Source organism: Oryctolagus cuniculus, chromosome 7 (assembly GCF_964237555.1).
Source record: "Oryctolagus cuniculus chromosome 7, mOryCun1.1, whole genome shotgun sequence".
In the NCBI taxonomy this organism is placed as follows: Eukaryota; Metazoa; Chordata; class Mammalia; order Lagomorpha; family Leporidae; genus Oryctolagus; species Oryctolagus cuniculus.
In genome coordinates, this window is record NC_091438.1 from 37,598,442 (window position 1) to 37,614,982 (window position 16,541).

Below are 16,541 nucleotides of genomic sequence, written 5' to 3' on the forward strand. Positions count from 1 at the left end.
TCCAATCCAAAAGCAAAAAAAAATCATTTGCTTCCTTCCTCTAGCACTGCCTCTCTGGCTCTGGCCACGCTCCCTGACCCCAGGCGCTAGGTTCCACCCCAGGTGCTAGATTCCGGTTGCTCTTAGTGCCCTGATTTCCTGCTAGGCACAATGCTGCCTCCACTTTCTCCCTGCCCCATGGAGAATGAGACACAAAAGATCACTAGATATTCCTGGAACGAGTGGGTTCTGGGGCAAGATGGGGCTAGAGGAGGGAGCCAGGTGGGGATTCCCTGCTACAGACACACTGGGCAAACCTGGCTTCCAGAGCCAGCAAGTCTTGCCTGGGCTGGGGCTAAGGGGAGGGTTTAGGGCAGTTGGGAGTGGGTAGGAGCAGGGCCAAGAGCCTGGGGGAAGCTACTGGGAGCTGGGCCAGGGAGTCAGGAAGTTGGGGGGGGGGGCCCTGAGGGGAAATGGAGGCTGAATGGCTGTCCAGGCCTTTGGAGGAGTGGGGTGGTGGCCACTCAGGAAAGGGGACCCTCCTCCCACCAAATAGAAAAGTCGTTAGCCCCTCCTCCCTAGGTCCATTCTAAGACTCATCCTACCTTTGGGCAGTAAGGGCCCAGATCACTGGCTCCTCACCGCCCCCCCCCCCAATGTCACTGCCTCCTCTACTCTCTCCAGTTCAGAGCCAAGTCAAGCTCCCGCCTTCCTTTGTTCCCTCCTTTCCAAACTTCCTTACCTGTTTCCCACCCTCTTCCCCGGGCCGTCCACTCAGTCCCTTCAACTCTGGAAACCCCGTCATCTCCAGGGTCAGAGAGTGTCGGGAAGGAGCCCTGAGAAAGGGGAGGTCACGCAGGTTAGACAGTAGGGGCAGGAATTCTCCCAGGACCATGACTCTATCTGTGCGTGTTGGCCAGACCCTTCCCTGACTCCCAAACTCCCCTGGGGCTCTGTCCCACCAAAAAGGGAAAGAAACAGCTGAGAGCTGATTGTGGGGTTTGGGAAAAGGCTAGGTCATCAGCTGGCCTGGTGCCTATAATCCATCCGGCTGTTAGAGATTCCCCTCCTCTGGGTAAGTCCCACTTTTTTTTTTTTTTTAAAGGAAAACAAAAACTAGGATTTTGGGAAGCAGTGATACATGCGTCTGAGTCCCACCGACAGAGCTACTGGCTGAGTGGCTTACAGATCAGCCAATCACAGGCACTCTGCTGGATGCTTAAAAGAGCTGGCGCGGAGAGAGGCTGGGGAGAGCCCACAGGGACACCCGCAGACACATAGACACGGGAGAGACAGAGGAGGAGAGAGACAGAGACAAAGGCACAGCGGAAGGAGGCAGAGGCAGGGCAGGCACAGAGGCGAAAACCAGACAGAGTTGCACAGAGAAGCTGCGGAAGGCACAGGCAAGGGAGACAAAGATCCAGGAGAGGGAGCGCAGGAGGAGAGACCAGCGGAGCCAGACCCCTAGGCACCTCCCCTAAGCCTAAGGGCTAAGTTTTCTCCGTCTCCTCTGAAGGTCCCCAGCCCCTCTGCAAACTCTGCTCCTGACCTTGGCACTAGTCCGAGCCCCCAGGCTGCAGAGAGGAACTTTGCAAAGCGAGGTGTGGAGGACCTGGTGCCCCAGACGGCCTCAGTCCCTCCCAGCTACAGCACCAGTGCCATGTCCCAAACGGGCTCGCATCCCGGGAGGGGCTTGGCGGGGCACCGGCTGTGTCGAGTCCAACCCCGCCTGCTGCTCCCCGCCGTGCCCCTCTCCAGGCTGGTGCGGCCACGGCGGCCGCTTCTACCGCCGCCACTGCCGCTGCCGCCGCCGCTGCTGCTGCTGCTGGCCTGCCTCCTGCCCTCAGCCTGGCCCGCCAGCCCCCTCCCCCGGGAGGAGGAGATCGTGTTTCCAGAGAAGCTCAACGGCAGCATCCTGCCTGGCTCGGGCGCCTCTGCCAGGCTCTTGTACCGCTTGCCGGCCTTCGGGGAGACGCTGCTACTAGAGCTGGAGCAGGACCCCGGCGTGCGGGTCGAGGGGCTGACAGTGCAGTACTTGGGCCAGGCGCCTGAGCTGCTGGGCGGGGCAGAGCCAGGCACCTACCTGAGCGGCACCATCAACGGCGATCCGGAGTCAGTGGCATCTCTTCACTGGGATGGGGGAGCCCTGTTAGGCGTGTTGCAGTACCGGGGGGCTGAACTCCACCTCCAGCCCCTGGAGGGGGGCACCCTTAACTCTGCTGGGGGGCCTGGAGCTCACATCCTCCGCCGGAAGAGTCCTGCCAGCGGCCAGGGTCCCATGTGCAACGTCAAGGCTCCTCCTGGGAACCCCAGCCCCAGCCCCCGAAGAGCCAAGGTAGGCAGCGCCCTCCCGCCATGTCTGCCCCACTGACCCCTATTAACCCTCTCCACCCTCCGCCACGCCTGCCCTCTCTTCTGCCTTGCCTCCCCTCTTTCCTCTCACCTCCTTCCTTGGGGCTGGCTCTGGACTCTCCCTGCTCTGGTCCTCTGCCAGCAGGACCGCTGATCTGCTCTGAGGGTTCCCAGAGGTGGGTCAGAGTCTCTAGGCTGGGACTAACCACTGCCCCACCCCACCCGTGCCTGGCCATGGCATCCCCTTCTGGCACAGTCCTCCGCAATCAAGCTCTCCTAATTGCCCCATTGGCCTTCGCCTTGGCCATGGCTCCATTCTCTCTGTCCGGTGACTTTCACCCCCACCCCAGTTAAAAGGAGTGAGGGTTGAGGTCTGAGTGGGGGATTGGCCGCTGGGCTTTCTGGCCGCTGCTGCTGTCCTTAAAATTGTTCTGGCAACCTAGAACGGGAGTGGGCAGGGGGAGGAAAGGCACCCCGCAGCTCCTTCTGGTCAGCCCCCTTCCCACTCTGCGGACCGGACCAACTGAGAGACTGCCTGAGGCTCCATCCTTTCCTGCCTCCCACTCTCTTCCTCCCTCCTCCCTCTCTAGTTTTAATCCAGACCAGACGTTCCCCCCACACCCGCCACGCTATGCTCTGGCCCTGGCCCTAGCTGCTGACTGAATTGTTCCTCCAACCACACAGGGCAGACACGTTGCAGCCCAGCCCTCACGCTCCCAGTCCTGCAGGCTCCAGCCACACTCAGGCCTGGGAGACCCCAGAGCCCCTCCCGGAGGAGGAGGCAGCCCCAGCTGCTCTTCGCTTCTGGGGCCCACGCAGAGCCCTGGGACGTGGCATCCCCCACTCCTCCCCTTCTCAGAGCCGACAGCTGATTCCTCAGAGTTACCGCAAAAGCCCTGGGATTTGGGGTTGGCGGGGGAGGGCCCAAGCCAGACCCGTGAGGAATCTCGTGGGGGTATGTGGGGCCTGGCTGGCTCTGCTGAGTTCCAGACCCAGGAAGCGAGGGAGGGGAAAAGGGAGAATGCACGAGTCTGGAAGGCTATTTCAGGATCTTCCTCTGCCATTTTTTTTCCCTCTCTAGCGCTTTGCTTCTCTGAGCCGATTCGTGGAGACCCTGGTGGTGGCCGATGACAAGATGGCAGCATTTCATGGTGCAGGGCTGAAGCGCTACCTGCTGACGGTCATGGCAGCAGCGGCCAAGGCCTTCAAGCACCCAAGCATCCGTAACCCCGTCAGCCTGGTGGTGACCCGGCTCGTGATTCTGGGGTCAGGCAAGGAGGGCCCCCAGGTGGGGCCCAGTGCTGCACAGACCCTACGCAGCTTCTGTGCCTGGCAGCGGGGCCTCAACACCCTGAACGACTCGGACCCTGACCACTTCGACACAGCCATCCTGTTTACCCGTCAGGTAAGGGCCCTGCACAGCCCCGAGAAGCACCACTGTGTGCCCCGGGATGGACGTGGCCCAGCAGAGCTGCACAGCTCAGCACCCGGTCCCAGCCATGCAGCCTCATGGAGCCGGCTGGGTCCTGACAGGGCCGGGGACCTGGTACCCACATCCCCGCTCAGCTGGATCTCAGCCCAGTGGCCCCCAGTGTCTTGGCTTCTCATGCACCTTCTGTGTCCTTCTTTGTCCATAGGACTTGTGTGGGGTCTCCACCTGTGACACTCTGGGTATGGCTGATGTGGGCACTGTGTGTGACCCTGCCCGCAGCTGTGCTATCGTGGAAGATGATGGACTCCAGTCGGCTTTCACTGCTGCTCATGAACTGGGTAAGGCAGGAGTGGGCCATGGGGGACCTGGGGTTTGGATGAGAGAGGAACCAGGGATGGGGTGAAGGGGTCGTGGGCTCCCAGGATTCACATGCTGGGGTCCAAGGTATTTCTTCCTCTTCCCAGGCCTAGGTTCAGGGCCATTATCTTTCTCTGCTCTGGATGTAGGCAAACATTTAGATATTTAGATGTTCCTATTAAATAATATAGTGTGTTAAACCGCCTGTGGACTCTGTGTGTGTGTGTGTGTGTGTGTGTGTGTGTGTGTTTGGGGGGGAGTCAGTGGCAGAATGGGTGCTTTCGAGGTTGGAAATGTCGCCTACAAGGTGTAGGCAGGGGCTTTCCTTTTGGGAGAGGGAGGACAAGGCTGTGGGGTTACATGTCGAGGAATACCCCCCCGAACCCCAGCAGGGGAGTGGGGGCAGGGTCGGGTGGGGAATGACTCTCCACAACTGCAAGCAGATTTGGGCTGGAGCCCCTGCAAGCACAGGGGTGCTGGGTGCGAGCAGAGCCTCTGTCCTCACAGGCCACGTCTTCAACATGCTGCATGACAACTCTAAGCAGTGTGCCAGTCTGAACGGGCACGGGAGCACCTCTCGCCACGTCATGGCTCCCGTGATGGCGCACGTGGATCCCGAGGAGCCCTGGTCCCCCTGCAGCGCCCACTTCATCACCAACTTCCTGGACAATGGCTATGGTAGGCAGATGGCGCTCGCCTTGGCCCGTGGAGGACTGGGTTCCTGCCCACGCCCCCACCCCGTCCTCTCGCTTGTGCCACCTTCCACGTGGGCCACTCTGAGTCCCTCCACCATGCTTCCTCTGCGGTGTGGGATGCTGCTGGCTTTGAACGGTTCCCACTTCCTTCAGGAATAAATAGCACAGTGAGGGGAGGCAAATTTTGGCTCCATAGAATGAGATCGGAGCTTCTCAGCGCCAGAATCGTCCAGCGCTAGCACGGGCTGGCTGTGAGGGGGGCGAGCGCACCTTTGTCACCCAATGAGGTGTGCAGGAACAGCAGGCTGACTCCCGCTGGGCAGAAGCAGCCTCGAGAATTCCTGAGCTTTCTAAGAAGAGGGAGGAAGATGCTTTGGGTTCGGTCCTGATCGTGTCTTTGAGATGTCAGAGGCGTGACAGAAGATGTTGCTCTATGTCTCTGTGACTGTAGCTTCTACGTAAAATAGGTACAACGATGGGCACTGCCCAGTAGGTGTTTGCTATGATTAAGTAAATAAGACCGTGCTGGCCAAGCCTTTAGCCCATGCTCATCACACACAAAGCATCCCATAAGCTGTGGCTGCTATTGAAAGCCTCTGAGAGCCCTCAGGGGTTGTCACCAGGCCCAGGGAGCCTAAGTGTTCAGCTGCTGATCCTAAATGCTGTCCTCAAGCCCTTGCCCACTTGGTGCCCAACCCCCTTCCTAGGACACTGTCTGCTGGACAAGCCAGAGGCTCCCCTGCATCTGCCCGCGACCTTCCCTGGCAAGGACTATGATGCTGATCGCCAGTGCCAGCTGACCTTCGGGCCCGACTCGCACCACTGTCCACAGCTGCCACCGCCCTGTGCTGCCCTCTGGTGCTCTGGCCACCTCAACGGCCATGCCATGTGCCAGACCAAGCACTCGCCCTGGGCTGACGGCACGCCGTGTGGACCCACGCAAGCCTGCATGGGCGGCCGCTGCCTCCACGTGGACCAGCTCCAAGACTTCAATGTGAGATCCCAGGGCAGCAGTCAGTGGGGTAAAGGAAGTGCGGGGCGGGCGCACTGGCCCTGATCCCAGGAGTGAGTGCTTAATTACCCTCTCCTGTTCTGTGCCACTGCAGGTTCCACAGGCCGGCGGCTGGGGTCCCTGGGGACCTTGGGGCGACTGCTCTCGGAGCTGCGGGGGCGGCGTCCAGTTATCCTCCCGGGACTGCACCCGGCCCGTCCCCCGGAATGGGGGCAAGTACTGTGAGGGCCGCCGGACCCGCTTCCGCTCCTGCAACACGGAGAACTGCCCGACTGGCTCAGGTGAGCCTGGCAGGGCTGTGAGCCCTTGGAGGACAGCCCCTTGGGGGTGGGGCCTAGGAGGTGTCGATTGCTCCTCTTGTTGGGGGCAGCGACTTTACCCTGGCACTGGGTGGGGAGACGTCTAGAATTCTGAGGGGGCGGGGCGAGGGGTTCCCGGGCAGCACAAGGAGGGAGGGGCCGGCCCTGACCATGCTTTCTGCCCTGGTAGCATTGACCTTCCGCGAGGAGCAGTGTGCTGCCTTCAACCACCGCACTGACCTCTTCAAGAACTTCCCAGGGCCCATGGACTGGGTCCCTCGCTACACAGGTGTGGCCCCCCAGGACCAGTGCAAACTCACCTGCCAGGCCCGAGCACTGGGCTACTACTACGTGCTGGAACCACGGGTGAGGACCAGGATGCCCCAAGGCCCTTCTATGCCCACACACGCCCTACGGGTTCCCTCTGCTTTCTGATGGCGACTGAAACAGCACCAGGGCTGGCATTCCCTCAGCCACGCCAGGCCGGCCCAGGGGTTCGCTTGGACTTGTGTGTGTGGGCATTGGCAAAGCAAGCTTCAGACTCTGGATGAGTGGCCAATGAGGCTGTGCCAGTCTTCCATTTGCCTCTGTTTCTTATCCTCTCTTCCATCTTTTAGTACAGCATTTGGTGACAGTGTGTGGCTCTGGGCAAGCCCACCTCCCACCCACTGTCCATTTTACCCCTGTCAAATTACAGCGGAGGCATGATTGGCTCACAGTCAGCCAAGCCCCTCAAAGGTCCGGCCTCCTGGACACCACCGATGGCCCTGCCCTCCCTCCCTGTGAGAGGGGGGATGGGGTGAAGGCTGGAGAAGGGGGAAGCAAGTCCAGGGTGAACTCCTACAGCTTGGGCGCCCTCTAGTGTCTATCTAGGAGCAGTGCCATCAAGATTAAGGCTTGTTGAGTCTTACGTCTGCAAGTCCCTTCTTGGCTCCTCTGCTTGCCATCTATGAAAACTTTGCACAAGTTCCTTGATCTTTCTAAACCTTAGTGTTTCATTTCTGGAAGCCTCAAACAGTGGTTGAGTGACTTACTGAACGTAAATCACAGGAACTGTTTAAAAAGTTTTTAGCACACTGCCTGACTCGTAATTAGTGCTCTGAAAACGGCAGCATTTACAGTGACTGTTAACATGGGGATTGGCATCCATTAGCTGCACCCCATGCACACCCCCTACCTCATCCAGCTTCTCTGCTGGTGTGCTGACCCCTCTTTCTTTTTTTATATTTTATTTATTTATTTGAGAGGTAGAGTCACAGACAGTGAGAGGGTGAGACAGTGTGAGAGGGGAGAGACAGAGAGAGGTCTTCCATCTGCTGGCTCACTCCCCAAATGGCCACAACGGCTGGAGCTGAGCTGATCCAAAGCCAGGAGCCAGGAGCTTCTTCCAGTCTCTCATGTGGGTGCAGGGGCCCAAGCACTTGGGCCATCTTCTACTGCTTTCCCAGGCCATTAGCAGAGAGCTGATCAGAAGAGGAGCAGCTGGGTCTAGAATGGGCACCCACATGGGATGCCATCACCGCAGGCAGAGGATTAACCTACTGCGTCATAGGACTGACCCTGCGCTGACCCCTCCTTGACTCAGGAAAAAACCCTTTGTCTTGTTCCCTCTCTTCTCCCCAGGTGATAGATGGCACCCCATGTTCCCCGGACAGCTCCTCAGTCTGCGTCCAGGGCCGCTGCATTCATGCTGGCTGTGACCGAGTCATTGGCTCCAAAAAGAAGTTTGACAAGTGCATGGTGTGTGGCGGCGATGGTTCTGGCTGCAGCAAGCAGTCCGGCTCCTTCAGAAAATTCAGGTTCTTACACCATTTCCTTCTCTCCACCTGCCTGGACACAGTGCTAGGGCCTGGGCCTGCAGAGGTGAACCCAACCCTGTTTCTGCCCTCAAAGAGTTGACCATCTAGCCAGGAGGCAGAGTAGGTGGTTACAGCACAGGGTCCCCCACCCCCACCTCGGGGGGGCCAGTGGCGGCTATTGGCACAGGAAGCTGCATACCCCGGTGGGCATCAGGGAAGACTTCCTTGGAGGTGACCTCTGAGCTGAGTCAGAGAGAGAGAGAGAGAGAGAGAGAGAGAATCGGAACTGGACAGGCACCAAGGAGGCGGGGTCTAGATGGGCCCCTCAGTGAACTGGGCAGAAGTTGTGCATGTCCACATCTGCAGGCAGTTCCGATCTAGACTGGATACACACTCGCGCACACACACACACACCCTAACAGACACAGCTTAGAGCCTGAGGGATTTGGGAGATGCTAAATTGCCTGTCTACTCCTCCCACGCAGGTATGGATACAACAACGTGGTCACCATCCCCGCCGGGGCCACCCATATACTTGTCCGGCAGCAGGGGGCCCCCAGCCTCCGCAGCATCTACCTGGCCCTGAAGCTCCCAGATGGCTCCTATGCCCTCAACGGGGAATACACACTGATGCCCTCCCCTACGGACGTGGTCCTGCCCGGGGCAGTCAGCTTGCACTACAGCGGGGCAACCGCAGCCTCCGAGACCCTGTCAGGCCACGGGCCGCTGGCCCAGCCCTTGACGTTGCAAGTCCTGGTGGCTGGCAACCCGCAGAACGCACGCCTCCGCTACAGTTTCTTCGTGCCCCGGCCGAAGCCCTCAGCGCCCCGCCCCACTCCCCAGGACTGGGTGCACCGCAGGGCGCAGATCCTGGAGATTCTTCGACGGCGCCCCTGGGCAGGCAGGAAATAACCTCACCGTCCCGGCTGCCCTTTCTGGGCACCGGGGCCTTGGACTAGCTGGGAGAAAGGAGGGGGCTCCTGCGGCTGCCTCCTGCCGGGACACAGTGGGGAAGGGCTCTCCGCCCCACCCCGGGGTGAGACCCGCCCCTCCTCTCAGCCCTACACGCAGGCTGGCCCTGCCCTGGTTTCCTGCCCTGGGAGGCAGTGACAGGCTGGCGGATGGAAGGGGCTGGGGGACAGTCCCTTATCTTAACTGCCCCCTCTGCCCTGCAGGTCACAGGAGGGAGGGGGAAGGCAGGGTAGGCCCGGGCCTTGCTGTATTTATTTAGTATTTATTCACTTTTAGTTAGCACCAGGGAAGGGGATGAGGACTAGGGTCCTGGGGAATTAACCTCCTCCCCTCACAGCCCACACCCTGGCTAGGAAATCCAGGCTGGTGGTGCTGGTCAGAAGTGATCTGAGTGTGTTTGTGGGTGAGAAAATGTGTGAGTGTGTGTGTGTGTGTGCATGTGTGTGTGAGTGTGTGTGGGGGTGAGGTGCAACGTGCCCTCCTTCCCTCTTCCTGAATTTTATGTCCCGGGGGAGGACGAGGCAAGGGCGGGCTGGGCCTCCAGTGAGTGAGAGGTGACCATATTTTTAATATGTAAATGGAATCCTGCTATTTATGTGTTCCTTTTGGAGTCGGACAGATGTGGGTTGCACCTTGGCCCCACGTCTCTGAGCATTAGTTTTTTCATTTGCCAATAATAATAATACCTCCCTTAGAAATGTGTCTTGAGGATTAAACAATGTAAATAAAGAGCTAGCATAATGCCCAACACTTGGCACATGCTCAACGACTGGCGGCTGCTGTTGGTTATTAGCACTCGGCACAGGAGCTGCGGAGCAGGTGCAGGTGGTGCCTGCCCTGGCCACCCGGCTCAGTTCCTTTGGATGCAGGACTTGGTCAGAGAAAGGGCATTGCTGGGCCTCACCCCGGAAGTTCTGGGTCACACGAAGACAACAAGCCCTTGGCTGCACGTAAAATGGACCAGAACAGGACAAATGCATCAACACCAACAGGCACTTGGTAGCGACAGCAGTGGTGAGGGGTTGGGGGGAACCGCAGTGGAAGACAGGGCACTGGAGCTGGGGCCCATGGCCTGACTGAGCTGCAGTTCAGCCTCTCCTTCACTGGGTGCTGGTGGGCGAGTCTGATGCACAGCCTTGGCCTTGAGTTACCCATACATTGAATGGGACCAGTAATACCTGTTCCACAGGGCTGGTCTGGGTACAAAAAATGAGAGATTTTTCCCAAATAGTAAAGGCTATAGCCATGTGACAAGTTAGCCTTATGAAGGCTGAGAGACTGGGGCAGTGTCCCCAGAATCAACCAGTGTAAACCCAACAGACTTCTTTGTTGTGAGATTAGAATGGAAGTTCGTAAGAGTAACAAGACAAGGTGTGGCAGGGGACAGGGAGGGAGGCAGACAGAACAGCGCAAAGAAGACTCAGGGGAGGGAGTCAGGTGGTGCACAGCACCTGAGGGGCAGTAGGGCACAGGGGCAGCTCTGCTCTTCCGTCCGAGCAGGCAACTTTTCTTGAGAAGAAACTTGGGCAGTCCTGGGTGTGTGTGCCACGGACAGAACAGGGATGGCCAAGGGTGGCAGGTGCACCCTGCTAGAACTTGGAGTTCTGAGTGGCAGAAGCAGGACTGCTAGGGGTTAGGGATAAGATTGAATGTGGAGATGAGTGATGAACTACAGGTGGAAAAAAAAAAAACAACCTTGAGGGGATGGACAGAGGATGTGGGGTGGGGAATGAGGGAACCCAGAGCACTTAACACTGCATGGCACCCTCCAGCTGGGCTGCCAGACACTGCTGGGGCCGGCCACAGAGGCTGTGGCGGTTGTATGTGCTGTGCTCCCTGGGGCTAGGATTTGTGAGCCCGGTTCTGTACCATGCAGAGCCTTCTGTGATATGTTGTATTCTCCCAGACCTGGCACAGCGCCTCCTCCCTCTGCAGCAAGAGAACATGGCCACCCACACTCTTCTCCCCAGAGAATGTGGCTCCCGCCGCTGGGTGTGGACCCCTGGCCTTCTCCCCAATGGGGGAGCAGGAGCTCCCGGTGTTTCACCTAGTTAGCTAAACTGGACCACCGTGGATGTGCTTATGGGCCCTGACGCTCTGAGCTTCTAGTGCAGTGAGCAGAGTTCTGTGGCATAAACACCACCACTAGGAGCATGGGATGGAATCCTGAGTACCACGTCTCCACAAAGAGCCACCGTGGGGCAGTACAAGGAACTCTAAGATTTAAAAGGCCAAATGAACGCCTCAGGGACCATGTCCCACACTTGATGGGCTATGAAGGTATAAGGAAGGTGAGCCTTGGGCAGGGCCCATGGGAGCTCACCATCATACCATCTCACCTTTCTGTACAACTGGTGGTGAGTCACCCCTTGTAAACCACTTTTCATGTGTGTTTGTTTCTTTAAAAAAGATTTCTTTGTTTTGAAAGTCTGAATTAGAGAGAGAGAGAGAGAGAAAGGCAAAGAGAAATATTTTATCTGCTGGTTGCAATAGCCAGCGCTGGGCCAGGCCAAAGCCAGGAGCCAAGAGCTTCAACTGGATCTCCCACAATGGGTGTCAGGGGTCCAGACATTGGGCCATCTTACATTTCTTTTCTCAGGCCATCAGCAGGGAGCTGGATTGGAAATGGAGCAGCCAGGACACAAACCAATACCCATAGGGGATGCTGGCATTGCAGACAGCAGCTTTACCCACTAATGCCACAATGCCAGCCCCTCACATGCGTTATTTTTAGAAGAAGCAAGCCCTTTGCTCACTGAGTATGGTTCTTACTAGCATAAAGAGATTTTTTCCAGAGAGGGACTGATCTCACACACCACATCTGTGATTGGGCAGATGGATGAGAGTATAGGGTGCAAGGGGGACAGCAAGAGTTAGATCCTCAGAGGGAAGTCATGGGCATTTCAGCCCCGAGTCCCAGGCCAGTCTGGCCCCTCTGTGGAAGGATCACTGCTCCCAGACATAGCTTAAAGCCTCTACGAAATGTCCGGAAGTCAGGAGACCAACAAGTCCTCGCTAGGAATGTGGGGAACACTTACCTCCCTGGGACGGCCAAGGTGACCTCTGTCTACACAGTCTGACTACTTATTGACTTCCAGGCCTGAGCTGGAATGTACACGAATGTTCTAGCAGGAGTAGACAGAGGACCAACAGGAGGAAAGGGAGGCACTGAGATGGTTCCGTTTGGTCTGAGAGGTGAACAGGGACAAAGAAGAGCTGGTGGGCGACAAGAGAAGAAGCACCATATTCCCTAGCCTAGAGAAGTTCAAGCTGGGTTTGAACAACCACATTATGGTTGCACAGTGGTGTGCGTGTGTGTTTGACGTAGGGAAGGGGATTGAGACAATAAATCAGTTGGGCCAATTTCTTTAAGCTTCTCCTTCCACTGAGATTCTCTGCTTCTGCGGTTAGAGTAGAAGAAATCTGGGCATTGGTCCAACCACTATTTTTGTGGCGGAGCTGGGAGAGGCAGGGTGCTGCGGAATGGGCATTTGCACTCCTGTTCCCTCTCTGGCCCCACTCTTTTAATCTCCATACAGTATTACAGTATTTTGTTTTCTAAAATACCAGATCAACACTAAGCGACAAAATCAGCATCTCATTGGTTGGGGGCTTATGGGGGAGGAAAAGGGAAGGAAGTGGATTTCCATGTATTAACATTTTATTGGCTAAGAGGATGCTTTTGAGCCAATTAAATACCTTCCCCATTGACTGTTGCTGGGGGGGAGCCAAAATCATTGGCAGCAAGAGCAACCAGCTGGCAGCTGGAGGAAACCACCAGTTCTAAAAATGTTGAGACAGGGGGATCTGGGAGGCGGGTGCAGGGAACAACACTGAACACTTCCCCAAACAGGACCTTATATGGGGACAGGCCAGGGTACTTTAGTAGCCTTAGGGAGGAAAGGGAGAGGAGGAAATAGACTTCTGCATCTCTCACAGTCTTTGATTGATCAGCACCAGGCCCCACAAACCCACAAGGGACACACACGTACAACTTCATAGAGACAGGCTAGATAATGTAGATGCAAATACACATTGGGAAGCTGAACAGTTAAGAATATAGGGGGCAGGGGCCGGCGCTGTGGCGCAGTGAGTTAAAGCCCTGGCCTGAGGTGCTGGCATCCCATATGGGCACTGGTTCGAGTCCTGGCTGCTCCTCTTCTGATCCAGCTCTCTGCTATGACCTGGGATAGCAGTGGAAGATGGCCCAAGTCCTTGGGCCCCTGACCCAACATGAGTGACCCGGAGGAGGCTTCTGGATTCAAATCAGCACAGTTCTGGCTGTTGCTGCCATCTGGGGAGTGAACCAGTGGGTGGAAGACCTCTCTCTTTCTGTCTCGACCTCTCTTTGTAACTGTCTATCAAATAAATAAAGTAAATCTTTAAAAAAAAAAAAGAATCTTGGGGGCTGGTGTTGTGGCTGCTGTCTATAAGTGCTGGCATGGCTGCTCCTCTTCCAATCCAGCTCTCTGCTATGGCCTGGGAAAGCAGTAGAAGATTGCCCAAGTCCTTGGGCCCTGTACCTATATGGGATAAGCCCGTGCCATGGTGCAGGTTAATCCTCCGCCTGCGGCACCAAGCATCCCATATGGGTGCTGGTTCTAGTCCCAGCTGCTCCTCTTCCTTTTTTTTTTTTTTCTTTTTTTTAAGATTTATTTTATTTATTTGAAAGGCAGAGTTACAGAGAAATGGATCGGAAGAGGAGCAGCCGGGACCAAAACCGGTGCCCATATGGGATGCCGGCACCATAGGCCAGAGCTTTAACCCACTGCTCCACAGTGCTGGCCCTGCTCCTCTTCCAATCCATTTCTCTGCTGTGGCCTGGGAGAGCAGTGGAAGATGATCCAAGTGCTTGGGCCCCTGCACCCACGTGGGAGACTGGGAAGAAGCATCTGGCCTCTGGCTTCAGATTGGCACAGCTCTGGCCGTTGCAGCCACTTGGGGAGTGAACCAACAGAAGGAAGATCTTTCTCTCTGTCTCTCCCTCTGTCTATAACTCTACCTCTCAAATAAATAAATAAAAATCTTTAAAAAAAATCAAGAACCTGTACTGAAAAAAAAAAAGTATTGGCCGGCGCTGCAGCTCACTAGGTTAATCCTCCGCCTGCGGTGCCAGCACTCTGGGTTCTAGTCCTGGTTGGGGTGCTGGATTCTGTCCTGGTTGCTCTTCTTCCAGTCCAGCTCTCTGCTGTGGCCCAGGAGAGCAGTGGAGGATGGCCCAAGTCCTTGGGCCCTGTACCCACATGGGAGACCAGGAGGAAGCACCTGGAAACTGGCTTCAGATCAGTGCAGCGTGCCAGCCACAACGCACCAGCTGTAGCGGCCACTTCGGGGGTGAACCAACGTAAAAAGGAGGACCTTTCTCTCTGTCTCTCTCTCTCACTAACTCTGCCTGTCAAAAAAAAAAAAAAAAAAAAAAAAAAAAAAAGGTATTTATCTGCAAAGAGAGAAAGTGCTCTTATCCACTAGTTCCTCAAGTGCCTGCAACAGCCTGGAGCCAGGAGCTGGGAATTCAATCCAGGTCTCCCATATGGGTGTCAGGAACCCAGTCACTTGAACCACCACCACTGCCTCTAGGGTCTGCATTAGCAGGAAGCCAGAAGCAGGAGCTGGAGCTGGGTATTGAACCAAGGCACTCTGATAGAGGCTACACACATTTTAATTGATAAGTAAGTAGGCCAAATGCCAAGCTCAAGGCCTCCATTTTTTTTTATATTGTGTTGTACAAAAAGCCATGTAGCAGCTGACCTGCACCTACACAAGAGAACCAGGAAGTCCTCTTTTTTTTTTTTTTTTTTTTGGACAGGCAGAGTGGACAGTGAGAGAGAGAGACAGAGAGAAAGGTCTTCCTTTGCCTTTGGTTCACCCTCTAATGGCCGCCGCGGCCAGCGCACTGCGCCTATCTGAAGGCAGGAGCCAGGTGCTTCTCCTGGTCTCCCAAGTGCAGGGCCCAAGCACTTGGGCCATCCTCCACTGCACTCCCTGGCCACAGCAGAGAGCTGGCCTGGAAGAGGGGCAACCGGGACAGAATCTGGTCCTCCAACCGGGACTAGAACCCCGTGTGCTGGCGCCACAAGGCGGAGGATTAGCCTACTGAGCCGCAGCGCGGCATGGCACCGGGCCAGGAAGTCCTCTTTCTTATTAACCAATTGACTGCCATGTCCCCCCCTCTCCACTCCTTGCTTCCAATAAATATCTTCTGTAAAACTGTCCAGGGAATAAGATTTGAGAATTTCTCCTCACTTCTTTCTTGAGCATCTCACAATACAATTTTTTTTTTAAGATTTATTTATTTATTTGAAAGTCAGAGTTACACAGAGAAGGAGAGGCAAAGAGAGAGAGAGAGGTCTTCCATCCACTGGTTCACTCCCCAATTGGCCACAACAGCCAGAGCTGCACCAATCCGAAGCCAGGAGCCAGGAGCTTCTCCTGGGTCTCCCACATGGGTGCAGGGGCTCAAGGACTTGAGCCATCTTCTACTGCTTTCCCAGGTCATAGCAGAGAGCTGGATCAGAAGAGGAGCAGCCAGGACTTGAACCAGTGCCCATATGGGATGACAGCACTGCAGGCAGCGGCTTTACCTGCTACACTTCAGCGCTGGCCCCACAACACACTTTCTTTCCACGAAAGACTAGCTCTGGTGTTTGGCTCTCCAACCTACATAGGCAAACAGACTAATCTTGATTGTGTAATGGTTGTAAACTATTGTAATTGTGCTCTCCCAGCACCTGGAAAGGAAAACTGAATGTGAGTGAAACTGGATGTGAGCATTGCTGCTTATGCGCATATAATAATATAACCTTAGATCTGGTTTCTTTTTCTGTACGATGGATATACTATGACCTGGCTGATGGAGAGACTGTCAGAACTTCATACAACCATGTAAATGCTTGGCCCTTCTTCGGCCTCTAGTTAGTGGCCAATGTGTTTTGATTCTCTTTTCCTTGGATCTTTTGCTTTGCTTGCTCCCTACATCCAATTCCCCACACTTCAACTCCTACATTAGCATGATAAATTGAATATACCAAGGGAATGTCTACATCTAAGATGGGCTTTTTGTAGAATTTCTGTCAAAAGTTTTGAGCTGCATTCAGGGGAGGATAAAAGGGAAAACATGGTCCCATGTGGTTCCTATCCTCAGAGAGTTCACAATCTGTGGCTGAGAAAATCAGGTAGGGCAAAACTTTTGGACTTGTGTAATATGTGCCACAAGAGAGGAGGGGCACCTAGCATGGAATACGGGATCATGTCTTCCTGGAGGAGGTGCCTGCCTTCGTTAATAAGGAGGGGGTGTGTGTGTGGCTCAAATCCTAATACAGCAAGAGGCGGGGATTATTTTTAATGATTTATTTTTTATCTATTTGAAAGGCAGAATGACAGAAAGGGAGAGAGAGAGAGAGAGATGTCTTTCATCTGCTGGGTCACTCCCCAAATGGCTGGGCCAGGTCAAAGCCAGGAGCTTGGAACTCCAGCTGGGTCCCCCCGGGGGTGGCAGGCCCAATGACTTGGGTCATCTTTCCGTGCTTTCCCCAGGTGCGTTAGAAGGGAGATGGACCAGCAGCAAAGCAGCCAAGACTCAAAACAGCGATCTGGTATGGGATCCTGGCATCGTTGGCTGTGCCATGACACCAGCTCCAAGTAAGA

General features: G+C 55.7%; 1 protein-coding gene across 1 annotated transcript; it reads left to right on the forward strand.

Moving 5' to 3' along the window:
* Positions 1 to 691: 691 nt before the first annotated feature.
* ADAMTS4 (ADAM metallopeptidase with thrombospondin type 1 motif 4) lies at positions 692 to 9,666 on the forward strand. The gene is made up of 9 exons (XM_002715171.5): positions 692 to 2,314; positions 3,413 to 3,736; positions 3,969 to 4,101; positions 4,628 to 4,798; positions 5,523 to 5,809; positions 5,922 to 6,108; positions 6,317 to 6,492; positions 7,750 to 7,925; positions 8,411 to 9,666. The coding sequence occupies exons 1-9, from the start codon at positions 1,640 to 1,642 to the stop codon at positions 8,835 to 8,837; spliced, it is 2,556 nt and encodes an 851-aa protein (XP_002715217.2). The 5' UTR covers positions 692 to 1,639; the 3' UTR covers positions 8,838 to 9,666.
* Positions 9,667 to 16,541: the final 6,875 nt, after the last annotated feature.